This window comes from Astatotilapia calliptera, chromosome 16, assembly GCF_900246225.1.
Source record: "Astatotilapia calliptera chromosome 16, fAstCal1.2, whole genome shotgun sequence".
In the NCBI taxonomy this organism is placed as follows: domain Eukaryota; kingdom Metazoa; phylum Chordata; class Actinopteri; order Cichliformes; family Cichlidae; genus Astatotilapia; species Astatotilapia calliptera.
In genome coordinates this window covers 16,338,524-16,365,827 of record NC_039317.1, presented here as the reverse complement: position 1 = coordinate 16,365,827, position 27,304 = coordinate 16,338,524, and the positions used below count along the sequence as shown (strand labels likewise).

The window sequence follows — 27,304 nt, the reverse complement described above, 5'->3', positions numbered from 1 at the left end:
CACAGTGTCGCACTTTGTTGAATAGTGCTGAATTTATTAATTACTACTCCTTGGCTGTATCCCAATTCAGGGTCTGCAGCCTTAAAGTACGCAGCCTCAATGGTCCTCAAGGGCCGTGTACTCAAAGACCGCTAAGGCCGGAAGTCCGAGGCTTGTGAAATGGGACGGTCTAGCCTCCGTCGCGCTGCCCAGGTTGCCTAGCAACCATGATAGCTGGAAACGTTTGGTTGACAGAAATGAAGGAGAACATTTGTTCATTTGTTTCTACATGAGCTTTGTGTGATTTAATAAGTATCTGAGGCTGAGACCACGGGACTGTAAAACATGATTGTTGGTCTTCATTTCTGTACTGAACAGTCATTTTAAGATTAGTTAGTAAATAACAATTAGTTAATGTTGTTCATGAGACTAAAGTCAGTGTAACTATGATATATGGCCAGGTACACTGGTACAGCACATGTGAGTGAAATACATATGAGTGAACTGTGCCAAACACTGAGCTTCAGTAAAGATTCAAGTTGCAGTTATTTATATTTCCCATCACCTTAAATCTTCATTCAAAGACAAGTATCTTTGACATTGTATATATAGATGTATTATATTTAAGAGACAAATATTGTTCTTTTAATATGTTGGCATTACTAAATTTGGCTCAATGCTTACATATGTATGAAAAGAAAATGTACAAGCTGTGATAACTGTGTCTGATAAAATGAAGAGTAGACTGATATATGAAATATTCCTTTATTGGGTTAGAAAATCAGACCATGTCATAACTGCTTTAAGTCATACAGAATAGATATCAGAGCCTTAAACAGGCTGACTTCTGCTGAATGGGTAAAACTGGGCACAAAGTATACAAACATATAACATCCTTATAGAATATGATGTAACACTATAGATCAACTTACCTCAGAATATATAAAGCATATAAAAAATTACAGCAATATGATGCAACAAACACAGCAGTGCTACTAATCCAAAATACTCAAAGCTTCATAGAACTGGAACAAACATTTATTTTTAGCTCCATTCTGCTGCTGATACATACTTTAGGTTTCTGAACATTAAACTTGTTGCTGCCTTTCATAGTGTGTAACTTGAAGGCCCTGAGTACTTTCTCCCACACTGAAAACACTGGAATGATAACATTATTTGAACATTACCTAATAAGACTGATTCAGGACAGACAATTAGTTATTTTAAACTTTTCTAGCAGTCCTTCACAAACAGGGAACAGTCTGTCTATTCTCTCCATCTGTCAGCTGCTGCTGGCTCTTCCTCCTCCTCTTCCTCACACATTGCTGAGTTTGTCCTGGTGGATCATCAGGGGTGCAAAACCTCACAGATGATGTGCAGCAGTGGGTCCCTCAGTCTGTCCTCACTCGGGACACTTGCAGTTGTCACACATGGAAATCAAATGTGTGATAAGCTGCAGGATTCAAACACAAGTGTAACTTATAAATACATGTTCATACTTTTATTCCACAATCAGAGAGAAAGACAAAGAGAGAGAGTGCAGGACAGACAGACAGGTGACAGTCTCAGGTGTATACACTGCTACAAAACAGCACAAGAGAAGGAGGATTTAGTGTTTGTGTTATTACGAGTGCTAAACAGGAAGAGTTCCCAGATGGTGCAGTGGACACATGTGTGACTCCTGTGATTAAAGCATCTTTCTTTCAGCTTAATGAGTGAACCGTCAGCTCGTTCAAACACATGTTAAAGTCCGTTTGGCTGACACCACCGAACAGAGGCAGCAATATAACATAGCTAACATTAACAGTGCAGTGAATCCTGCTTGTGCCGTGATATTCAGGACTGCAAACCGAGCAGCATCACTGACTTTCAGCTTGTTGTGTTTGTGGATATATGACTGACTTTAATTATCCATAAAATCATCACATTCTCTGTAGGATTAACGTCAACTATTGAACGTCATATATTTTAAAGTAAAGGCTTTAAAACCAAGTTAGTACAAACATCGCTAATGTCACATAACGTTGTCGCCATGTGGCCAACAGTAATGTTTGAATGTTCTTCATTATTAAATTTGCACATAAATGAGTGACATAATATTCAGTACTTACTTTAAAAAGTTTACTCTTCCGCCGCTCTGCTTCTGCCATTTTTTTCGGCAAAATTATCCATGCCCACCGCGATGCATTCTGGGATAGGTTGGGCCACGAAGTCTACACCGCCACATCCTTAAAATTCCGGGAAATGAAGGACGCATTTGAGGGCCCCATTTTGAGCAGCCTTTGAATTGGGACAGCCTTCGTTGCGTCGCTGTGACGTAATCGGCCTTAAAATGCAGCCTTTAAAGCTGCAGACCCTGAATTGGGATACAGTAGTGATGGTGAGATGAAGCCTCATGATGGACTGAAGCTTTCCACCCAATTGGTCGACTCATGGTTCGAAGCATTGTGATGATTCATTTGCTCTACTGCGCCATCAAGTGGACAACTCAAGTGAAGCGGGCTCTGTGATTATGATGATGTGTAAACCTCTAAACTGAATAAATAAATTGTTTTCTTGGTTATTTATCCCGAATATTGTCTCAGTATGTGTGATACAAAAGAGAAAGTGGAAAGTATCAGGACAGCGTGTTGGTATGACTGTGTAACTGTTAGCCTCAGACAGTCAGTCAATAGTATAATTCAGATCAAAGATCAGTACATTTGCATATTTGTATAACTATAAAAAGAAAGCTGCAGATGCCTTTGTGTCAACATAGCTGAGGCAAAAACAGAAAAACGATTTTATAAAAATATTCAGCAGTAGATCAAAACCAAAAGAAAACCATTAATCAACAAATGAACATTACCTGATGCTGCTGAATTTAAGCAGAGCAAATAGAGGTTTTTTTTAGAGACACACCTTAGCGTTTTGCAATTTTGCATAATGTTAAAAAGTTTAAATTATTTTAGTAGCCTATTGAACGGCAGAAATTAGGTTTTCTTTTCGGAAGTATTTAAATGGGAAAGAACAGCGGCTGACAAACAACGGAGGTCTTATGCGTAACAAACAAGCGAATAATGCAGAAAACAGATTTTTAGACGGGAAACTGTTCTTGAAGTATATTGTGTGTGTGTGTGTGTGTGTGTGTGTGTGATTCTGATGCGTCAGCGGTCCGCGCCTTGTGTTTACATCTTTGTGCAGAATCGGTGTACCTGCTCTCATTTACTGTTTTAGTTGTTTGGTGGTGGTTGAAATGTAGTAATATTTATATTAAAAATCGATTCAGGATTTTAATGAATCGATATCACGTTATCCAAGCTGGAATCGATTTTAATCTATAATCAAAACCCGCTCCTAGTACCTGTGTAATCATGCTTATGTACATCTGGATAATGACACAAACTAGTGTTTGGTGCTTCACTTTTTAATAAACTAAAAGACAGAAATCAGATTATAGGATGTGTAGTGTTGTTTATTTATATTATGGTGTTTATCATTTGTGATATTTATTACTGTGTGCATACTTTATTAGGAGAGACAATTTAAAAAAAAACATCTCTTCCTTGCTGGTTCCATCGAAGAAGAAATGCACAAGTAACTATGTAGCACGTACGTAATCCAATTCCACAACACAGTGTGATGGGGAATCAGCTGTTTTTCTGCCCATTTTATTTCGAATCTGGCGCGAACCGGTAAACCAGTCCCTGAATCAGTCACGTGGTACGGACTGCCCGCGAGGCCTCGAACGTCACTGCATACGTAATCAAAGCAAGCCCCCGAGATTACCCGACACACGATTCGACGCTTCGACACACAGGACACATCACTAGGATACAGCCAATATTCCAGCAACGAGTCGCTCAGAGCCCCTGCATTAAGAAGAGCACGAGAGCAACTGCAAATCACCGGTGATTAGCTGCAGGTGCGTATGCCAAGGGCAGGAGCCCCATCTGAGCTCCGCCCAGGCAGACAGGTAAGAGTCAGAGTGAGAGAGAGCAAAACAACAAATACTTGTAGCAACACTGGGAGGCACAGGGACCATGAAAAATAATGTTTCTTCATATGAAAAGGTGGGGAGTAATAAAGGAGCAGTTTTATTGCTGGTAAAAAAAAACCTCTTACTCAAAAAACAAACAAACCTCTGGACAGAGGAACTAAGGACTGAAACACTGGATTAGAAATACTAAACCGGAACAGGAGACACAGCAGGTTGCGGGTACAATGCGACAGAGAGCACAGGAAAACACAGGGCTTATATAGACAGGGGAGTAATCAGGGAATGGGCAACAGGAGGGAGACACAGCTGGGAGAAATTAGACTAACGAGACAGGGGAGAAGCAAAAATGAACACACTGACAACAGACGGGGGCTATCAAAATAAAACAGGAAACCATCACACTAGGATGCAGACACAGAGAGGCAGACAGAATATAACACATGAAACTCAAACTATGCAAAACATGAGACACAAAACCCTAAACCAGAATCACTGAAAATAGATTAATAATAATATTATTATTATTATTATTATTATTATTATTATTATTATTATTATTATTAATAATAATAATAATCAACAAAGCACCAGGGAAACAAAACGATCCAACATTCAAATAAAGCCTATACACAAGAACTAAAAATACTGGGTCGAAACGAATCAGAACCATGACACAAACACTACAAACAAAAGCAGAGGAAGATACTTTCACTTCATTACTTAAATCACGCTGCTGTTATTGTGTATATATTTATTTATATTTCTTCATACATTCTTATATAGTTCTATATTGTGTATTTTGTTGTACAGTTATTTTATTTTCAACTTTAATTTATATATTTTATCTTATTCTCCCAGTTAAATTTACCCTTCATTCTAATTTGTGTTGTACAGTTATTTCATTTTTAACCTTAATTTATATTTTATTCCTTCCTAGTTAAATTTACCCTTTTTAATTTTTCATATTTATTTCCTATCTTATTCATAGCCTTTTCCTTTTTTGTTTTCTTTAGGTCACGAGCAGTTGTCCAAGCATTTCACTACATATCGTACTGTGTATGACTGTGTACGTGACAAATAAAATTTGAATTTGAATTTGAATTTGAACAATATGTTCCATTTCACCTGCAACCAGTTAGTGCCAATATTTTTTATGTCATGGAAATAACATCACCATCAGATATTACCTGTAGATGTAGAAATTGTCACCAGAGAGCGCTGTTCAGATCTTTATATTCCAAACTGTAGAGCGATTCATCCAGTGTGTCTTTTCTTTTGCACACTTTGTTTCCTGTTCAGTTTTTCTCAGAACTGTTTTCTTGTCAGCTGACAGCTTGAACTGAGCCTCTCAACGTAATGACCACAAAACATCCTCTAAAAAACAGAATGTATTTGGCGCAATGCAGAAAAACACAGGGCGCCTGACTGCAGCCTCATAGACAATGAGCTATCAGAATAAGATTCGACTATGGAGCCTGAGGGTGTGAATAAAACACAGGAAACAAAAGTAGAGCTCAAATATATATATATTATGTTTGTTATGAGAAGTGTATAGACGGATGTACAAAAGAAATAAAAACATATGCATATATATCACAAACAAAAATAATGTTGACAATACAAAACAGCTTATTAGGTTCCAAAAGGAGGTGGGATGAGGTGTAGTCCAGTATGTGATTTAGTTTAGTTCCATGGACCTGTGATAGGTCATGTGTCAACAATTTGTGATTCAGTCCATAGGTTCACGATTCCTACCGCAACGTAGCGGTGGTCGGGTGGCTCGCCATCTCGCGCTGATCAGGGCTGATCGCGGGAGAACAAAAAAAAAACCTGACCTAAACAAGGTCAAAAAACAGAAATTATCATTCACAGAAGAAAATGAAACAGCATTCTACTGCTGTGACAAAATAAATACATAAATCCATAAATAACAAAGTCAAGTAATCAATGCCACGTTTCATACAACAATCAATAAACCATCATCTCTTATAATGAATGTCATTCTAAATACTATTATAGAAAGACATTCTCATGGGTCCCATCAAAGTATATCAGCGTTAAAGCTAATAAATATTATCCAAAGTTAATCAAATATATTTACAAAACTCATTTAATCACAGGTGTTGCGCAACAGATTCAATAATGTAAATGGAATTTAACTCAATGCAAAATCTCATAGGCCGTTTCGGCATTTCATCAGAAAAGTAACAAAGAACATCCAAAACGGTCAAAACTACAAAAATCAAATCACTCATTCAACTCTAGATACGTTAAGTCAACATTCGGCCATAATGGAATAAACAAAAACAACAATATTCAATAGATGACACTAGTAATTGCACTTACTGTCGCTAGCCTAGCATTAGCTTACCGGCATTGTAGGATGTGCGATCGCGGCTCCGCATGTACATTAATTGTGACAAAACAAAACAAACAAATAACTCACCGTTGAGTCGAGTGTGAGGTAGTGTAAAGATGAATGAATCGGCCGGGTTATTGCACGCTGTCAACTGGCCTGTAGTGCAAAATTTGTCGTGATCTGACAAGTACACCAACCACAGGGACAACAGCAGCCAGAGGAGCAGGGACATGCAGCTGATTGACCCGGAACTTATACAGGATTCATTCCCGCCACAATAAAGGGACTGGCGGAATTGGGGTCAGAAGTTACCGTGGTTACACAGAGCTAACTTAAACAGGTATTCCAATTATCACGAACCTCCAATTCTGAACATCCGAAATATTCATCTTAGATACACAAAGGGTTAAGGCCCTTTTTTAAAATCACACTTGTTTCAGTTAGTGCTAACCAAAGTATCAATTTAGTTACATATCGTGTCATAACATATAATCAACTGTCACCATCTGCTGGCTTTTTAAAAACATTACATGTGGTTCCACTATGTGTTCTGCATTTATGCATTTAACTTTGTTAAAAAAACAACTTGCTAATCAAATCTTGTTTGGCATTATGCATGTTAATATGCATGTTGGTCAAACTCATTTTAAACTATACTTTTCTAAAAAAAGCACAGGCACCACTGCTATCCCTGCTATCCTCAGATCTTACTTTGGTCCAAGAGATTATTGTTTTATTTTTTTATTAATATGGTGCAAGTCAACATCAACAAGTCTCTTCTGAACACAGCTCTGTACTTATATATGCCAATCTCTAGAGATTGTTTTTCCTGCACCAGTCCTCTTAGTGTTCCACATCCTTCCTGTAGCCAGTCTCATCAATGTTTGTGATGCAACCAACAACAGCTGTGTTGTCCGCAAACTTTACAATATGACAGCCTGGTTGAGCAGTCATATGTAAGCAGCGTGAACAGGAGGGGACTTAGCACACAGCCCTGAGGGGAGCCAGTGCTGAGGACTATGGAAGATGAGGAGACATTGTGGATCCTCATAGACATATACATATTCATATACATATTTCATCAACAACAATTAGGCTTTGTTTCTATTCAATAAACCAGCTAAGAAACTAAAAACTAATTTTCACTGATATTCTCCACTGAAAAGATTAAAAGGTTTAAAATCATTTTTCTTAATTCTGAAAACAACCACCTGTTGTTCTCTCAAAGCTCCAAGTGGATTCTGTTCGGTTCATCCATTATTGCCATAACATGGATATTTATTCACTTCACCAGTTGTAGGTTGTATTTTGGTAGCATTTGTGTATGTGCATGTCATTCTGTCTGTAATCACGATAACTTAAAATGTGTTGAATTAATTTGTTAAAACTTGTATTAGTGTAAAGTTGGGTCATGTTAAAAACGCCATTAAATTTTCTCTTACATCCAGCAAGGCCATCAAGTCCACTTAATGTTTTGTTTTTCACAAAGAGACAAAAAGCCCTATAACTTTGATGATTTCTGGTGGTATGCATTGTGAACATATAGAAAGTACCTCTTTCCTGGAAACACTGATCTAAAGGTGAAAGTGATAAAAATGTTTGAGGTATTTTAAACCATGTTCATTGTTGCCATTGTCTGTACTGAAAAATATACTGACATATCATCAAAGATATGTGGGGATTGTAAATATAGTGTATTATTTTATTATGACTTTGTTATGTACCTTTCAGTAACTGTTATAGCCGTTTAAATACATTAATATACAATGTTCCTGCACTGAAAACTTTTTAAAAATGCTCCTTCTGTCTCTGAAACAGCATGTTCATGTCCTTTCTCTAGTCCTTGAATCCAACATTTCTTTGCAACAGTAGCCCTGCTGTCCTCATTCTGGTGGGGTTCCCCTGCAGTTTCAGCTTTCAAGTTGAAAAACGTCCATGTCTCTGTGTAACTGGAAGACTGATCAGCTCAGTAGTGGCCATAGATTAAATTCAGCCTCTCCATATACTGACCACTCTGTTTGTCGTTTTTACAGTGAGCAGTGCCACCCTGTGGTTGAGAGAACGCTGCCTATGAAGACCAAAAAGGTGCAAATAAGAATTGGTGGTGAAACTAGGAAAGAAAATAAGGCAGAGACATGTGAGAGTGTCAAAGATGACAAAGATCTCCTGACCTGGTCTCCTGAATTAGGTGGAAACTGATCCTGGACTGGATCCTGATTCAGTGCCCTCCTCCTCATTTTTCTGCAGAGTAAAAGCAGTGACCAATAATGACCACATTTTAGTTATATCCACCTGTTTCATGTCCATTATCACAAGTGAGTTGGTTAGTAAATTGTAACAAACTCGAAATCTTATAGTGACCACAGGAAATGCAAAATGTCTATCACTGTGAGAAAACCCAGACAATGAAGGCAGTCACTATTTGTAGCTATATTTTTTTTAACATGTTAGATAATGAACTGAATTATATATTGAATTGTATTAAAACATAATTTGGAAACAACACGAACTGAAAATTCATACCAATAGAAAACATGAAAACTGTCCTTGGAAGCCTTCCTTTTTTGTATTGTAACACTTTGTAATACAGCTCACTTTGATATATATAAGTACAATACTGTAACTATATACTGTTACACTCTTGTGCTTGCTAACGCGCTGTAACTTACCACAAGTTAAACATAAAAATACCAGGCTATACCTGGTAAATGTTTGTGTTTAGTTACACCTATGATCCAGTTATCCTAGAGTTATGAATTCAGCATTACAATTTTGTTGTCCTTCTTATTGCTCGATCCTGTGTTGTTGTTGGATTGGTTACCTGTGTACCACACCATGATTACAGTACTGAAACATAAAAACTAATACCCAGACTCATGGATTGTTCTTTTTTCTTTGTTCTCCAAAAGCTTTTAAGTATGATGAGCCTCTGCAGACTGGACTCTGAGAAAATAATTAGCTGGGATACTTTTCTAGTTAAAAAAAAAGGAACATAGAGGTTGTGGTTGGATAGAAAATGGCCCTTGACTCAACTTTGACTCTAACCACAAACACGTCCTCACTACTGACATTTCCTCTTTTCATCCTCTACTGCATAGAAAAATAAGTCAAGCTAAAGCACTCAGGGCTGATTCACCTCTTTTAATTTAGATTAGATTTGTGGTTTTTGCAGAAATAGTGAACACACAAAAATTCACAACACGCTGCATTTAGATGCTTCAAATCCTCAACATGTACGTAAAATTAACTGCTCGGTCAACTAAAAAATAATCATTGGTAATTTGAGATGAACTAACTCTTTCAATGCAGGCATACACAATAAAATTGTTGTTTAATAATGAAATCCGTCTTACAAGCACTTCTGCAACAGTTCTGCATCAGCATAACAAAGAGCAACATTCGTGCATGCATCATGAAGTTATAAAAGTTGTACTCACCTGTAGAGGAAGACAGCTAGTGTGATACCACACAGAAGGAATCCAATTGCAGGTGGGAGTATGTATAGAAAATATTGTGATGAAATTGATTCTGTATAAAATCAGCAGAGAATTCATTTAAATGGCTTATTTGACCTTTACTAGAAGTGATTCATCTGCCTTTTTTCACTACCCACCTTTGGGACTATCAGACAAAGTTAAATTCCATGTAATGATATTTACACCACGGTTGCCTGCTATGCTACATTTATAAAGTCCTTCATCTTCGGGCTGAGCACTACAAATAATTAGCTTTGTAGGGAGCTCATGATTTATTTTCAGTCTATGCAATGAGAAATTTGAATAGGTGCGATTCAGCTCAATGGAATAATGAAAAACAGATCTGTTGTTGGTCCAGGAGATTTGCGTTGTATTTGTCTTGGATATGTTGCAAGTCAGCGTCACTGAGTCTCCTCTGGACACCATCATAGCTCTGTTTTCGTCTTGAAGCATTACTGAAGTTTAGAGGGAAAAAATATCTTAATATAAAATGTGGATATCTCTAACAGTGTATGAAGTTTAACGGCGACAATAAGTCAATATAAATATATATCGGTATCTAATCTAGAAAAAAAATAATCTTAAACACAAATGTAGTCTTTACCTGCAGAGACATGCCACATCACTAAAAGCTTGATGAAGAGCAGTGCTGCTTGGTTTAGCTTGAACATCATGATCATCAGACAGAGAGAGAAACAGACCTGAACTTCCTGTCAGCTTTATTTGTGTCTGAGGAGGAGCCACAAAAGGGAAGTGGCAAGTTGCTTTATTTCTGAATTCTGAACTAATGTATGTGACTGTGTAAATAATAATTAAATAATATAACATGTCAATGTTAGACAATGACTTTAAAATTAGAAGGTTGATTCAAAGTTTAAAGGTTGATTTAAAAATATATAATCTCACCACTAGGTGTCAGTAGATTGCCGTTTGCAGTCAAATGAACTGTGTGTTGTTTCGTTCGCTACCGACACATCACTAGTCCATTGCACTAGAAAGTACACTAAAAGCAAAGGAAACTATTTCACTTACCTGTTATGTTCAGGTGTGTGAGTGTGTGTGTGTGTGTGTGTGTGTGTGTGTGTGTGTGTGTATACACTGGAATTAACGTGTTACTACTTTTAGGAAGAGAAATCTATTTAATTGTTCTCACACAAATAGCCTACTGATCTATGCCACCTGCAGCCAATTAGTAACAATATTGTTTAAATGACCAAGATAACATTGCTTTCAGATATTACCTGCAAATGTAGAAATTGTCAGCAAAGAGCACTGTTGAGATCTATTAAAGTCCGAACTGTAAAACGATTGATCCAATGTGTCTTTTCTCTGGTACACTTTGTTTTCTGTTCAGCTTTTCACAGAATTCTTTTCTTCACAGCTTTACAGTTTTTTTTACAGACGCTAGGACACATTTCTCAATACTTAGGTCACTTTTGCAAAACTCTTCACACAATCCTCCTAACTGACCGTCAGCTTGGCAAAGCAGTTCATTTCACATTCAAAATGCACTACAACTACCAAAACACTTCATTCAGGTCTCAAATAACCTCATTCTTCCAGAACACTAGCAAAGGTTGACAGCCGACAAACACACTTTGTCACCCACAAAACAATGACCTAAAAACACCTAAAAGCATTACACAGTGTTTTCTTGTGTAAAACAAGGACACATCTCTGTTTATAATTTCAATATATGTTACTGGAATGAATCAGACATCATGCAGAATTCGTTAATATTTGTTTATGTATTTTTTATTTTTTTGCACTAAGTAATCCCAAAATACAAGAATTTGTATACACACCATCCACTGATACACATACAATAGTAATGCTAATCTACTCGGTCTTCTCCATTTGGCCACAGGTTCTCATCCACATCACATCTTATGTCATCTAGGGCAATACACCTAGGAAAGAATCTTCTGGCATGCCAGAATTGAAGGAGTTGAAAAATTGAAGGAGCAACACCTGTGTAGATGTTCATCTACAATGAGAATAAGCTGTGGCTGGTTAAACTGCATTTTTAGATTTAAAATATGTTTCAATAAAATATTGTTGTTGAATTTTGCTGTCTTTTCAAGTTTTGCATTGTGTTATTGTTTTGGCCATGAGTTTAACAGTTTTGAAAACAGTATGTAAGTACATGCAAAATGTCCTGTCCGTACAAAGATTTTTGGCAGTTGTTGTGTCTGAGTGAGAAGATAATTCATGAAATTTGAGAGATGTAGTCATTGAATGCATTTTGTGCCAAAACAATGATAACTGGTCCTCAGTTTAGCCCACATAGACTTCTGTTGTGCTCACTGTGTGAGGAGCTTTGCAAACGTGACCTAAGTATTGAGAAATGTGTCCTAGCGTCTGTAAAAAACTGTAACTGAGCCTCTCAAAGTGATGACCACAAACCTCTGCCCTGCTGCCAATCACACGCGTTGTCTCTTACTGTTGCCGTTCCATGAGGTCGGGACTGAGCCGCCGCGTCACGCTGACCGGCTCACATTAACCTTCCAGTCTGGGGCCTCTCTCCTTCAGTGCTCAGCTAACCTGTTTTTAAAAGGTCTTTACACAGCTGATAGGCCACCTCCGGACACACCCCTGCCTCAGCAGGTGGTCCCTATCAGCTAATTTGTCCCATGTGCCGCCAGTCCACAGTGGATAAAAACCATGTCACATAAAACACTAAAAACCATGCAATAGAAACAGAATAAAACCATGCAAATAAAACAACACTCATAAATAACCACTAAAAATCAGAATAAAAACAATATACAAGATAAATACAAATTTCCACTGTGTGACATTAACACTGTCACAAAATATTTTCTAAATATATTATACATAAAATGCTTCTAAGTTTGTTTGAACTCAGTCATCACATTTGATGTTATCAGCCAATAATCATGAACCTTTAATTCTCTAAATGTAAATCCCAAGTATTCATCTTATTTTATTCAACCTTTATTTAACCAGGAAGATCCCATTGAGATTAAAAACCTCTTTTTCAAGGGAAACCTGGCCAAGATAGGCAGCAGCAAGTATCTCACGGTTACAGAAATTACACAATTAAACACAGACAACAACAACACACTCAAGCAAAAATAAAAAAATAAAAAAATAATAAAATAAAATTTGATAAAATTACAATTATTATATAATTTACAGTGACAAGCAATCCAATTGAAACAGTTTCATGTTATGGAATTGCCTCAAGGATTCTTAGTTTAGTTTTAAAAGCACTTAATGAAATTAATTCTTTCATTTTCCAGTCGCTCTGCAACTCATTCCAAAGCCAAGGATGCTAAATAGACAAAAGCTCTTTTGCTAAGTTCAGTTCGGGCAAATGGAAAAGAATGCAACAAGTAACATTGCAGACGAAGAGAATAACGACCAGCATGTTTCATTGCAAGCAGGAAACATGTATAGGAAGCCAAAAATCCAAGTATTGCCTTATATATAAAACTGTGTAGGTGAGAGTTCCTCCAACAGCAGGCCATCCTACCTGAACAGTATAACTCACATTAGTGAGTCTGAAACTTACGATTAGTGATGAACCTTAGAGAAGCATGAGAGACAGTATCAACCATTCGAAGACATTGAGCAGAAACATTCAAATAGAGAATATCTCCATAATCCAGCACAGGTAAAAATGTTGCAACAACAAGCCACTTCTTTGTATAAAAAGAAAAAGATAGCTTATTTTGAAAATAAAAACTCAGTTTTAACTTCAGACACACAAAAGCTTAAGGCCATCTTTTAAATCATGCTTATCAACATATCAATTTAGTGACATATTGTGTCATAACAGATCCAATTCAGTTTTTTGAGCTGGAACCTGAAGACAGACATTCACACTCCCATTCACACCTATGTGCAATTTAGAATCACCAATTAACCTAATATCACTAACAGCAAGCCTTTGAACTGTAGGAGGAAGTCAGAGTATCTGGAGACAACATTCAAACTCCACATAGAAAGATCACGGCCAGGTGGTGTATTCAAACTCATGACCTTCTTGCTCTGAGACAACAGTGTCAGATAAATGATCAAAAATGTCAAATGTTCAGATATTATTTGCAGATACAGAAAGTGTTAGTTGTAGCAGCACAAATGTCAGTCCAGATCTCTTTGAAAATCACCAGCAAGTTACCTGGAGATCTTTACACAACAGTCATAATTAATGACTGAATGACTTTAGTTTTATGCTTGTTATATACTTACTTATACTACTTGGAAATTGTATATATATGTATATATATCCATTTTCAGCTTTATGAAAATAATCAGGTAATAATAATAATAATAATCAAGAGCCAAAGCCTAACTTAATACCTTTATAACAAAAAATAATAAATTTGAAACAGAAGAAACTAGCAAAATGTAACAAAACAGTCAAAATTAACAATGAAAATCAAATGTTTTTACATAAAATTATACACACAAAAAGGGGGAAAAAGAAGTCTATATGAGGTTTCAAAGAAATGTGTAATGTTTTCAAACTCAATGTGACCTTTCTCCTGAGCTCTCCTTCCACTTGTTTCCTTTTCAGCTTTTATCTGGACTTTCTTCTTGTCAGCACACTAAAAGCCACAGATTGAACTGAGTCTCTCAAAGTGATTCCTGTCCTGTACACTGCAAAACTTTGAGGTTGTGGAGGGACCACCTATGGATTGAAATTGTACGTAAACTTAATCTTTAAAAAGAAAAATAGCAAGCATGAAGGTAGGTAAGAGAAGATATGAGTTGAAACACTTGAGAAATGAAAATCTGAGTAATAATAAAGTTCCTCTAACCTTTCCTTCCAGCTGAACATGATACTGTACAAAACTCAAGATCTCGATCTCATGAAGGTCGTGGTTCGGGGTCCTGGAGCAGAATCTAATGAAAAATAAGTCAGAACTTTATATATGACTTATATGTTTTTTTGTTTGTTTAGGGGCTTTTTTAGAGATTTGTTTTCTCATGTATTCAGCATTCCGGGTGTCTTTTTGAACTTTGAATTTCCTGTGTACCAAGCCTTGATTTACAGCTGTGAATATCATCAATTTGGGGAGTGCATCTCAGTAGTTTTGTATGTTCCAGTAAAATCTTTTCCCCAAACCGAGACAGCTCTGGTACCAAGACTCAGTGCTTCTTCTGTGTTTTTAACCTTTCATGCATGAATTATGACAACCTCGAGGCATGAAAAAAAGAAAAAATGTTCATTTTTTTCAACATGTCCTATTCAAAGAGTTTTTTACATGTCCACTTTGGTGGACAACATACATTTTGAGTTGTGAATTTGACAAATGAATAAATAATATACATAAAAATAAAAATATTTTAAAATACATTTTAAATATATTTTATAACAATATATATAAAAAAATATAACCCTGCCACCCACTGGAAGAACTAAAGGTACTGTTCTTGTTTCAGAGTGGAAACATGAACGTTGAATGTGTACCACAAAGAAAATGTCCCCAGAGTCAGTGAATAACTCTGAGCACTTTAACCACTTTTTGTCACGGTCTGCGGAGGCAGACCGTGCGGAAAGGTGTGTGGTGGACCCAGGTGCGAACACAAACGAGGATGCAGGAGTGGATTCCAACAAAACGAGCCTTTTATTATGGCTGATGAAAAGAACAAAAACAGAATGAGGGCAGCATACGTGTAGTACTCAACAGAAAACCTAAACTGGACAAAACTAAGGAAAGACTATGGCTGGAGGTACAGAACACAGGAGGTGGTAACACAGACGACGCGAGACAGACTGTATGAAACACAGAGACTAAATACACATGAGGGATGATCAGGGGAAGTGGCCACACATGGGAACACAGCTGACACACATGAACTTAACGACAGGACAGAAGGAGTGAAACTGAATACACTGACCGTGAATACAGACTTTCAAAGTAAAACAGGAAACATGGAGATTAGACAAGACACATGAACCGGGGAGACGTAGTACAGGGGAGATGACATAACCGACAGCATGGACTTGACAATATAAGACACGCAGACATAAACACACGAAGGGCAAGGGAGACTTAATACACGGGTAATATGTACAAATGGCTGGACTGCCTTAGTGACCCTAAACAAAGAATAAACATCAAAATAGGCTAAAACACAAAACACTGGGTCGCACGACCCAGGACCATGACAATACCCCCCCCTCAAGGGCTGGCTCCCGACAGCCCAAAACCGAGAAACCAAACAAAAACAGAAAAACCCCACCCAGGGCGGGAGGCGGGGGACCAGGACGGAGGGACCAGAACAGGAAACAAAACGAACAACAGAACAGGAAACAAAACGAACAACAGAACACACAGGAGCACAAGACCAAAGTCCAAACAAAGTTCAGGGGGCCGACCCAGAGCCCACAGGCACAAGAGTACACGGGTCACATGGTCGGGGGGCCGACCAGGCGGGCGGCACAGGTGACAGAGCCGGTCCGGAGGCCGGCCGCGCAGAAGGCAGCGGCGGCGGCGAAGGAGACGACGGAGCAGTTCAGGGGGCCGGCCGCGCGGAAGGCAGCGGTGACGGAGCAGTGTCAGGCGCACTGGCCGAGGCCCGGTGGACACAGGACCAGACGAGGCTGAAGACTCCGATGAGGCCGGACCAGACGAGGCTGACGACTCCGATGAGGCCGGACCAGACGAAGACGCCGGCTCTGAGGCTGCAGCCGACGACGACTCTGAGGCTGCAGCAGACGACGACTCTGAGGCTGCAGCAGACGACGACTCTGAGGCTGCAGCAGACGACGACTCTGAGGCTGCAGCAGACGACGCAGAAGGTGGCTGGATGGGCGGCTCGGGCCCCCCCAGCCGACGTGGCATGGTGCTGGACGGGCTCCTCGGGCCCCCCAGCAGACGTGGCATGGTGCTGGACGGGCTCCTCGGGCCCTCCAGCAGACGTGGCAGGTTGCTGGACGGGCCCCTCGGGCCCTCCAGCTGAGACATGAGGCTGAACGGGCCCCTCGGACCCTCCAGCGGAGACATGAGGCTGAACGGGCCCCTCGGACCCTCCAGCGGAGACATGAGGCTGAACGGGCCCCTCGGACCCTCCAGCTGACGAGACATGAGGCCGGAGGGGCTCCTCAGGCCCTCCAGCTGGCATGACGGGAAGTGGTGTGGATGCTGCAGGATGCCGGATAGGCACACCCGGGCATCCAGCAGCAGGCGCAGGGTGAACAGTTAAGGAGGCCCCTGGCTGGACCGGGAGCAGGACTGCCACCTGGACAGGGAGCAGAGCAGGAGGCTGTCGTGGTGGCGATGACTCTCTTGAGCCTCCAATGGAAACATGAGCCGGTGCAGGCGCCTGCAGAGCGACAACCGCTCCCACCTGAGCGCCGAGGCTGGGTGCGGAGCTCAGCTGTGTACTGACTGGCATAACTTTGGGAACCCACCTGGGTGTAGGAACAAACCGGACGGCAGCCATTCCCGCCTGGGGTGTAAACGCAGGATATGGCTGACCTCCGGCTGCCCTGACCCTGGTGGTGGGAGCTAGCTCAGGTGCTGGCTGGGTGTCCACTGCCTCTACCTGGAGATCAGACGCAGGTGAGAGGTCAGGTAACGCCACAGCCACCCTGGGAGTGAGCACGAAGCTCCGGACACTGTCCTTGGCAGATGTAAGCAGAGGAGCAACGACAGACAAGGACCTTGATGTCTCTAAGTCCTTAACACAGTCCGAATTGTCCTTAGTTGCCCTTCTTGGGGAGCTAAACACTCCTTCTGTCTTGGAGCACGATTCAAACAATATTTCAGACCAGAAGCAAGGTGGCTCAGTGACACAAGTGACAGTTATGTTGTCCCAGGAAGCATGACTCTTAAGGCCAAGACTCTATGCATGAACCCACATAACACAACCAGGACTAGGTGCAGATGATTTGAACACAATAATTTGGCAGTCACATGGGAGACAACTACACTTACTGGAGTCTAAGAGCCCTGTTGGCGAGACTGAGTTAAGGAGGGGTTCAGCCCCACACACTAGGCGGCTGTAGAAAGCTAGTGAGTGGGATGCACATGGACTTGGCGTGGCATAGAAAACATAGTGGACTGGCTCTGAGCAATCCGGCTGAATTGTCCTTAGATCGGCCAGTTCATTAACTGCAGTCAAAAGGCCCTGGCCCAGGGGTGCGGTTAAAGGGCTAGCTGGTTTGTGATGATTAGCGTGGCGCCCCCCCCCCCCCCCCCCCCCCCGACAGTCTTGGAAACACAAAATACAGCCTTGTCATTAGATAAGGGGAAAGCACAACATAAACAGACCTTCACTTTAGTATTAACAGAAATCACAATGCCATTCACAGACATAGGAAAACCCGGCAGGCCCTTAATACTCGTCCAGCCCCGGCGGACTGGTGCAGAAGAGCGGTTGCTGATGTCGGACCCCAAAGCACTCACTCTGGTCAAATCATCAGCAGAGTGAGGAACCTGGGGCCCGATTAGCGCCGGAACATAACATACAATTTCCCGATCAACACCAGACGTTCCTTCTTGCGCTGGGCTAGTTACATAAGCAGAACATTCATTATTCGGCTTGGGAACAGGGAAAAAAGACCCCAAAAGGTGGGTGCTAGTCAAAGGGAATACAGTCTTATTACTAGTCAGATCAGACCTTTTCTCACGTGATTTATAGTCAATGGATAGCAGGGGCTGAGACAGTCTTCGAAAAGGCTCCAGATGCCGTAACAGTCTTAAAAGAAGCCTCCTTAGCGAAAGACGCATGTCCTGGGTGTGCAGTGTCTTCTCTATCCTCTATCTCCCTAACCTCCCCCTCAGCCTGCACACTCATAATAACAGGGTTTAACAGAACATCGCACGGGTTGATCCCCAAAACCGAAGTGCCTATGGCCGGTTTGGCAGTGTCAGGTTCACAGTACTGTGAGGGCAGTGTGGCGTCCCCAAAAACAGCATGCCCAACACCAGAAAACTTAGCTTTATTGTCAATACAAAACGTAGGCACGAGAGTAACACCTTCAATATCAGTAGCCAGAGGCACGGGAAAGACAGCTTCTTCACTGGCCTCCGAGAAAACAGACTGTGACACGGTGCCTGGGGGGGTGACAGAGTTAACAGTACCGGTACACGGGGTCTTCATCTCTGAGACATTTATTGTCCCTCCGAGCCCCTCGCTCTCAGTACATCCAGAGCGATTTCTCACGTGGACACAAAACATCGTCACTAACCTCCGAGCGTCGGGCGATGCGGTGGCGACGCGAACGCCGTTTCTTCTTGGCCGTGGGTCCCGTTGACGTGGAAAGTGGAGCCTCTTGCGGCGTCGCAGAGGCTGAGGCGGCGAGTGTTGGCGGGGCGGCAGGCGGGAGCTCCAGGCAACTCCGGGGGCCCCCAAGGGCTAGGCGTGTCCCGCGGAAGATCTCACCGTAGTGAGGAGCGAGCCATGGTTCCTCCCGTAGCTACTCCTGCAGTTGCGCGCATGCGGCGCGCTTCCGCCCCTCGAGGTCGGAATCCATGCCCCCCACAGCTTCCTCGTGTAGCTCAGTGGAGGGCGACACATGCCGTAGCGATGAGCGACAGCGACGTGAACGTCGCTTCCGTCTTGAAGTGGACGCGGACGGAACTTGGATTTCTGTGGCGAGCGGCTCCTTGTCTTCCGACCACATCCGCGCCAGATAAGAAGCGGGAGAAGTGTAGTCCGATCGAGGCGGCGAGGACGGGCGGCCGGTCCGAGGCGGGGCGGCTGGCAGAAGCTCCTCCTCGGAGATAAGCCAGGGCTTCCAGCGTAGCTCGTCCTCCCGATACGCCCGCAACACCTGCTGCCGCTCCTCCTCACCGAAGTCAATAGCCTCGGGCATCTCCGTGCAGACAGGCGGTGGCGAAGATGCGGAAGCCGATGAAGTGTGTGTGTCGGTGGTGAGCCTCACCGTTCCGACTCTGACCGCCACTGGTTCATGAGGTAGCGGGGTAACACCGCAACAGCATGGCTCTGGTGACGAGTCACGCTCGCCGGGCCGCTGCTGCTGCGGGCGGAGTCGGAGAGTGGAGACGAGAAAGTCGCTGACGAGGGGGTGCAGCGTCTCCCATAACCAGGGGAACACGGACACGCACACCCCTACTTGGCGGGCTAACTCTTCCCGTTCCCCCTCTCTGGGGCAGTGCAGCCATCGGTCGCATAGCGACTCCACTGTCCGGACGATCTCCATGTCATGTGTCGCTGGGTCCGGCATGCTCGCGTCGTACTGTCACGGTCTGCGGAGGCAGACCGTGCGGAAAGGTGTGTGGTGGACCCAGGTGCGAACACAAACGAGGATGCAGGAGTGGATTCCAACAAAACGAGCCTTTTATTATGGCTGATGAAAAGAACAAAAACAGAATGAGGGCAGCATACGTGTAGTACTCAACAGAAAACCTAAACTGGACAAAACTAAGGAAAGACTATGGCTGGAGGTACAGAACACAGGAGGTGGTAACACAGACGACGCGAGACAGACTGTATGAAACACAGAGACTAAATACACATGAGGGATGATCAGGGGAAGTGGCCACACATGGGAACACAGCTGACACACATGAACTTAACGACAGGACAGAAGGAGTGAAACTGAATACACTGACCGTGAATACAGACTTTCAAAGTAAAACAGGAAACATGGAGATTAGACAAGACACATGAACCGGGGAGACGTAGTACAGGGGAGATGACATAACCGACAGCATGGACTTGACAATATAAGACACGCAGACATAAACACACGAAGGGCAAGGGAGACTTAATACACGGGTAATATGTACAAATGGCTGGACTGCCTTAGTGACCCTAAACAAAGAATAAACATCAAAATAGGCTAAAACACAAAACACTGGGTCGCACGACCCAGGACCATGACACTTTTACCACTTCTTCACGACTTTCATTTCCTTTTCTCTCTCTCAATGTATACAAAAAGGGCCAACAAAAAGCACAGAGGGTGATTCAAATCTTTAAATTTAGAAGTTTACAGTTCTTACAGAAATAAAAAAAAAAATGTAAACTTAAGTTCAGCTCAAACTTGATAATTCTGGTGTTCTTCAAGCCTTGAATAAATTTGAAGGAAAAATAATAAAGTATCTCAATATGAAATGATAAGTTGGTGAGTAATAAAAGAAACTACATACATCCAGACACATTTATTCTGTGTTTTATTTTTTATTGAACACACTCGCTGTCGATGGATGCAGTTTTGGTATTTTGCTCCATCACAGTTTGCCATGTTTACTGGCAGAGCTGGAAGCGATGAGAGATTTTTCAGCTGCGTTCTTCTTCTGGTATGAACATCCAGCCTGTGGCTCCTAATATAGTGATATTATTATTTAGTCTTTTTCTTATTTGGTGCAGCCTCCAAACGTTTCAAAACCTGGTCATAAAAATAAACTAAACTGCATGGTCAACGTGATTTTTTTTTTAAAATTCGGGCAGACACAATAAAAAATGGTCTTTGAGCTTCATGGTTGAATCAGTCTTACAAATACTGACAACGATTCTACAGCCAAACAGAAAAGAGCTACGTTCATGCATTCATCAGGAAGATTTTTCTTACCTGCAGAGGAAGACAGCTAGTGTGATGCCACATAAAAATAATCCAACTGCCGGTGGGAGAATGTGTAGAAGATACTTTGATGAAGTGGATTCTGTATAAAACAAAAAAACCCAGCAGTGAATTCATTTAAATTGGTTATTGAAGTGATTGGCAGTGTTTTTTGTCTACCCACCTTTTAGGTTCTCAGACACAGTTAAGTTCCATGTAATGCTGTATATGCCACTTCTGTCTGTTATCTTACACGTATAAAGTCCTTCATCTTCAGGTTGAGCACTAAAAATAATGAGCTTTGTGGGGAACTCGTGATTTATTTTTTGTCTGTGAAATGAGAAATTTGAATGTGTGCGATTCAGCACAATGGAATAATGAAAAACAGATCTTTTGCTGGTCCAGGTGATTAGTGTTGCATTTTTCTCAGATATGTTGCAAGTCAGCATCACTGAGTCTCCTCTGAACGCCAGCAAAACTCTGTGGTCATCTTTAAGAATCTCTAAAGTTAAAGGAAAATAATACATTTAAAATTATACTTGGATGAAGTGGAATCTGCATTAAATCAGAAGTTAATTAATTTAAATTTCTTGGTTGACCTTTACTAAAAGTGATTCATCTGCCTTTTTTTGCTACCTACCTTTGGGGTTCTCAGACACAGTTAAATTCCATGTAATGCTGTTTACACCACGTCTGTCTGTTATGCTACATGTATAAATTCCTTCATCTTCAGGTTGAGCACTAAAGATAATTAGCTCTGTAGGGAACCCATGGTTTATTTTCAGTCTATAAAATGAGAAATTTGAAAAGTTGCGATTCAGCTCAATGGAATATTGAAAAACAGATCTTTTGTTGGTCCAGGAGATTTGTGTTGCATTTTTCTCAGATATGTTGCAAGTCAGCATCACTGAATCTCCTGTGGACACTAGCAAAGCTCTGTGGTCGTCTTTAGCAATTTCTAAAGTTTAAAGGAGACAATCGGTCAATGTAAAATTATATCTGCATTTAATCTACTTAACAGAAAAAAACCCACACAAATGTGCTCTTTACCTGCAAAGACATGCCACATCACTAACAGCTGAATGAAGAGTAGTACCACTCATTTTAGCTGGAATATCATGACTGCAAGACAGAGAGGGAAACAGACCTGAACTTTACTGTCAGCTTTATTTGTATCTGAGGAAGAGCTGTAAAAAAAAAAAGAGGAAGTGGTTTGTTGCAGTTGAAACTCAACACAAATGTATGTGAATGATGTTTTTTGAGAAAATATTTTGAAAGTAATATATACAATATTTCAGGTTCACAACAAATTGTCATTGTTCAAACATGGAAAGTGAAGTGGGAATATAATTATATGACAAATAACTGTCTCCTATACTTTAATCACTCATGTGACTCACTTGTGTAGAGAGGCAACTTTGAACTGCAACACTATATCACCACCTCTGAAAATGACACCTAAACACTGTGGTGTGCTTTATATTGTAAAGTTGGACTGATTGGTTCACTGCAGTAAAGACTGTGTACTTCACACAGTTGTGAAATTTCAGAAAGTTTGATTTTTGAAAGCAAAATGAAAGGACCCAAGGTTTCCCAAAGTTAGATATCATATCAATCACTTCTACCTTACTACAGACATTTCTTCTTTTCAGTGTCTTCTTTGGCTGATTCATTCTTTTAAAAATACAAATAGTTTGGGGTGCTCACTAAATTAATATATTTATTTTATAATTGGAGAATTTCTCGAGTTTGAATATTTTATAAATAAAACGAAAGTTCAATTTACCCATTTTATCTGCAGTTCATCATACATATTATTTATTAGTATTTTTTATTTTATTTTACTTGTATTTTTTAACACTGTACCTCAAACTCTTGTTAGTTTCTTATATTTACAAGCACCCCCAAAATTTGCAGACTTGCACAGAGATGGTAAAACTCTGATGACTGATAATGGAGACGAGGACAGGGAGGAACAGGGGTTTAAATGCACCAAGGAGACAGTCAGAGAGAATTCGGGACAACTGGAGACATTTAAGGATGCAGGGACTGACAGAGACAGGGAAGAAGTCTCATCGTGACGAGTAAAGTTTCTCTTGCCTGGCTGGGCAGTTCTCTGGGTGCTCAGCACCCTCAAAGCTCTGATCCTAGAATCGCCCCCGCCTGCCACGGGGTTATAGTGAGCTGCCTGGAAAGCCATTTCCCGGCGGCTTTGCAGCACCAACAACTGGGGTGTGTCTCCTCCATGCGAGTGTCAGGCAGGGGTGGATCTAGAAGGGTGGTGTTGTAACTTTATGCAGCGTTGTACCAACTGCTGGTTTAACGTGGGTTGCGGTCAAAGTCAACTTTAGATCAAGCACAGAGGACTGAGACGAGGCTATGGTGGAGGTCGGGTCTCTTTTACTCAGCTCGCTTTTCAATCACATACAATACCACAGTACCACCTACTGGTGGGAGGTAGTAATAGCTGCTGCTTATTACAATATACCACATCCCTCTTTTCCGAGATAAAGATACTACCTCTTAACTCCAATATTTTGTAACATAAATGCACCTTTTAAATCGTAGGAACATTAACAATATTATATTCTTGAGACATTAAGTAAAGCACACCTTAGATTGCCTATCACTTGAACAATGCAAATACATATCAGTGCAGTGTTTTTGAAACAGATGAACACATGACAAATTGGATGAGACATGTCAAAATGACCATATGAAACATGACATATTTTCTCTCTTTTCCAACAAAACAGTTATCTAACTTGTACAGAACAACTCAGGTACAGGGTAGAGTGACTTTAAGTTTCCCAATCACTTAGTCTCTATACCTGGCAGGGCGTATTATTGCTCGGCCACAGCGTGTGTAGCATGTGGGTGTATTGTCCATACTTGCAGGACGAGAGTGTTGTGGGGTGTCACTTGCTGGTGGCACAACTGGCTCTTGGGCGTGAACAGACAGTTCATCTGGCTCCATGGATGTGTCCTTAAACAGGCTTGGGTGTATTTTCCTCAGATGTCTCCTGTTCCTCTTGAGCACTTCACCCTCTGGTGTTTGCACAGTGTAGGAGCGTGGTTCCTCTCGCCGATGAGCTACAACAGCTGGCTCCCAACCGCGCCGTGTTTGCATGTGCACAGTATCGCCTGAGGTCAAAACAGGCAGTGGTCTTGCATGCTGATCAAAGTGGTATTTCCGCTTTGACTGCAGTCCACGCACTTTATCGTGAATGTTCTGTGGGGTTGACTGTCTCAACACAGCACTGGCGCATGGCAGCGTGCTGCGGAGAACCCTTCCCATCAACATTTGTGCAGGTGACACATTCAGTCCTGTGACTGGAGTGTTCCTCAGAGATAACAGCACTAGATGTGGATCTGTTCCAGTTCGTATTGCTTTTTTAAGTGCATGTTTAACAGTCTTTATGGCTCGCTCCGCCATTCCATTTGAAGAAGGAAAACCGGGACTGGAAAAAGTTAGCTTTATCTCCCAAGATGCTGCAAACGATCTCATCTCGTAGCTGGCAAATGGAACATGATCGCTCACTATCTCTTTGGGAATCCCGTGTCTTGCAAAGACTGATTTCATCTTCTGAATCACAGAGTGTGCCGTTTTGTCAGGTAAGTTAAGAACTTCCGGGTATTTGGATAAATAGTCAACTAACAAAAGATATGGCTGACCGTTCAGTTCGAAGATGTCTGCTCCGATTTTCATCCATGGCAGCTCTGGAATCTGATGTGGAATAAGTGGCTCAGCCTGGTTCTTTGGCTGCATTTGCTGGCATTGTTCACACTTTTCAAGCATAGTCTCTATATCGTGTGACATGCCAGGCCAGTACAGTACTCTTCTTGCTCTGGATTTTGTGCGCTGTACACCTTGGTGAGCGAAATGCAACTTCTCCAGGATCACTTGTCTGAAGCTTTGGGGTATTACAATCTTGTCCCCTATCATAATAATGTCATCGTGGATACTGATATTGTGTCTCATAGGCCAGTAGCTGTGGAGTGTTCTGTCTAAACTCTTCCTTTTAGCTGGCCATCCGTTGAAGTGTCTTCCACACACAGCCTGTAGCACGCTGTCTGCTGCAACTGCCGTTCTCAGGTCACTCAGTGTTTTCTCACTCAATGCTGCTGTGGCCTCCAGAGCATACACAACTCTTTCATCATTTGTGTTTTCACTCACATTTTCATTGTCACTGGTGGTTGTGGCACGTGAAAGTGCATCGGCTATAAACATGTCTCTGCCGGGGGTGTATGTGACGGTGAGATCATATCTCTGTAGTTGCAGCAGCATTCCTTGTAACCTTGCTGGTGCCTTGCATAGCGGCTTACGCATTATCGCCTCCAGGGGTTTATGATCAGACTGCACGGTCACTGGTCTTCCATAGACATACTGGTGGAATCGTTTAGTGGCAAACACAATGGCTAGCAACTCTTTTTCTATTTGTGCATACCTTTTTCTGTGTCTGTGAGTGCTCGTGACGCATAGCACACAGGTTGCCCTTCTTGTAATAGGCATGCACCCAGCCCATCTTTTGAAGAATCGGCCTGCAATGTTAATGGTTTCTTGTGGTCATAAAATCTCAACACTGGTGCTTGTGTGAGCGTCGCCTTGAGCATCTGTAACGCTGCTGTGTGGTGTGGCTGCCACTGCCACGCTGTGTCCTTTTTGAGTAGCTGTCTTAAAGGTGCTGTGAGTGATGCTTCATTTTGAATGTACTGTGCCAAAAACTTCGTCATTCCCAGCAGACGCTGAAGGCTTTGTTTGTCTTCTGGAGTCGGCATGTCGACAATAGCTTTGATCTTTGAAACATCTGCTTTCTGCCCTGCTGCTGTGATGATATGGCCCATGTATTTCACTGTGTCAACTTTGAACTGAATTTTGTCCTTGTTAAACTTCACGTTAGCTGCTCTTGCTTTCTCCATGACCTTCTGCAGGATTTCATTGTGTTCGTGCTCTGATGTAGCTGCAATTATCATATCATCTGCAATGATAAATACACCAGGAATGTTGCCAAAAGTCTCACAATTCTTTTGTTGAAAAACCTCGCTGGCGGATTTGATCCCGAATGGGAGCCGGAGGAAGCGATACCGGCCCCAAGGTGTGTTAAAGGTACAAAGCTTTGATGATGGCTCGTCCAGCTTGATCTGCCAGTATCCATCTTTTTCATCCAATATGGTGAAGATGGATTTTCCTGCTAGCTTGCTGCGAACGTCCTCGTGTGTGGGGATGGAGTAGTGCTGGCGTTTAACTGCTTGGTTCAGATCACAAGGGTCCAAACACACCCTTAGTGTTCCGTTCTTCTTCTGTGTGGCGACAAGACTGTTGACCCAATCTGTAGGCTCATTGACAGGTGTTATGACATCTCTGTTTTGTAAGTCCTGTAGCGTCTTCTTCAGCGGGTCCTTTATGGAGAGAGGCACGTTCCTGCATGCATGAATCACAGGTGTTGCATTTGGGTCGGTGTGTATGTGGTGAACTCCAGGGAACTCACCTAAGCCTGTGAACACATCAGCATACATCTCCACAAGCTCTTCCTTGGTAGAAGGTGGTTTGGCTAGTTTCGTTTTAGTGGATGTTATGGCAAGGGTCTCAACTCGTTTCACCAGATGCAGCTCTTCACAAGCTTGTCCACCCAGGATCGGTTTATCTGCATGGCCTGATACAAGAAAGTCAAACACAGCCTTGTGCTTCCGTGCTTCACACTCAAGAGACACCACACCATCTGCACGTATGCGGGCTCCACCAAAAGCTATGAGTACAGTCTTTGTGGGCTGTAACCGAAGCATCCCTGGTAACTTGTTGTAAACTGATCTGGGGAGCACATTTGCGTCCGCACCTGTGTCTAGCTTGAAGGTGACTGATACGTCTCCGATTGTTACACTTTCATGCCAACTTTCAGTTTTGTGCTTGTCACTGCACACCACGCCAATGTACAGTGAATCCCCATCAGTCTCAATGTTATTAATAGTTTTTGTTTTCTTGTAGTTTCTACTTTTCTCTGCGC

General features: G+C 41.7%; 1 protein-coding gene and 1 long non-coding RNA gene across 3 annotated transcripts; both read right to left on the bottom strand.

Moving 5' to 3' along the window:
* Positions 1–5,466: 5,466 nt before the first annotated feature.
* On the bottom strand, positions 5,467–6,607 carry LOC113008060 (uncharacterized). The gene is made up of 2 exons (XR_003269983.1): positions 6,405–6,607; positions 5,467–5,793 (listed from the first exon to the last, which is right to left on the bottom strand). It is a non-coding gene; the product is annotated as an uncharacterized LOC113008060 (long non-coding RNA).
* Positions 6,608–7,466: 859 nt separating this feature from the next.
* Positions 7,467–12,303, bottom strand: LOC113008125 (uncharacterized). 2 transcript variants are annotated; one of them, XM_026145303.1, is made up of 5 exons: positions 10,398–10,636; positions 9,931–10,248; positions 9,755–9,845; positions 8,489–8,558; positions 7,467–8,385 (listed from the first exon to the last, which is right to left on the bottom strand). In XM_026145303.1, the coding sequence occupies exons 1-5, from the start codon at positions 10,471–10,473 to the stop codon at positions 8,284–8,286; spliced, it is 657 nt and encodes a 218-aa protein (XP_026001088.1). In that variant the 5' UTR covers positions 10,474–10,636; the 3' UTR covers positions 7,467–8,283. The 2 variants fall into 2 exon arrangements, 1 of the variants encoding a protein (XP_026001088.1); XR_003269987.1 differs by lacking the exons at positions 9,931–10,248; positions 10,398–10,636 and adding an exon at positions 12,200–12,303.
* Between the last annotated feature and the right edge of the window lie 15,001 nt (positions 12,304–27,304).

Coding starts and splice junctions, on each gene's coding strand:
- LOC113008125 (XM_026145303.1), bottom strand. CDS start 10,473: ATGATCATGATGTTCAAGCTAAACCAAGCAGCACTGCTCTTCATCAAG. Junction 10,249..10,397: donor GATGTGGCATGTCTCTGCAG/GTAAAGACTACA, acceptor TCTAAACTTCAG/TAATGCTTCAAGACGAAAAC. Junction 8,386..8,488: donor CACCTAATTCAGGAGACCAG/GTCAGGAGATCT, acceptor TGGTCTTCATAG/GCAGCGTTCTCTCAACCACA.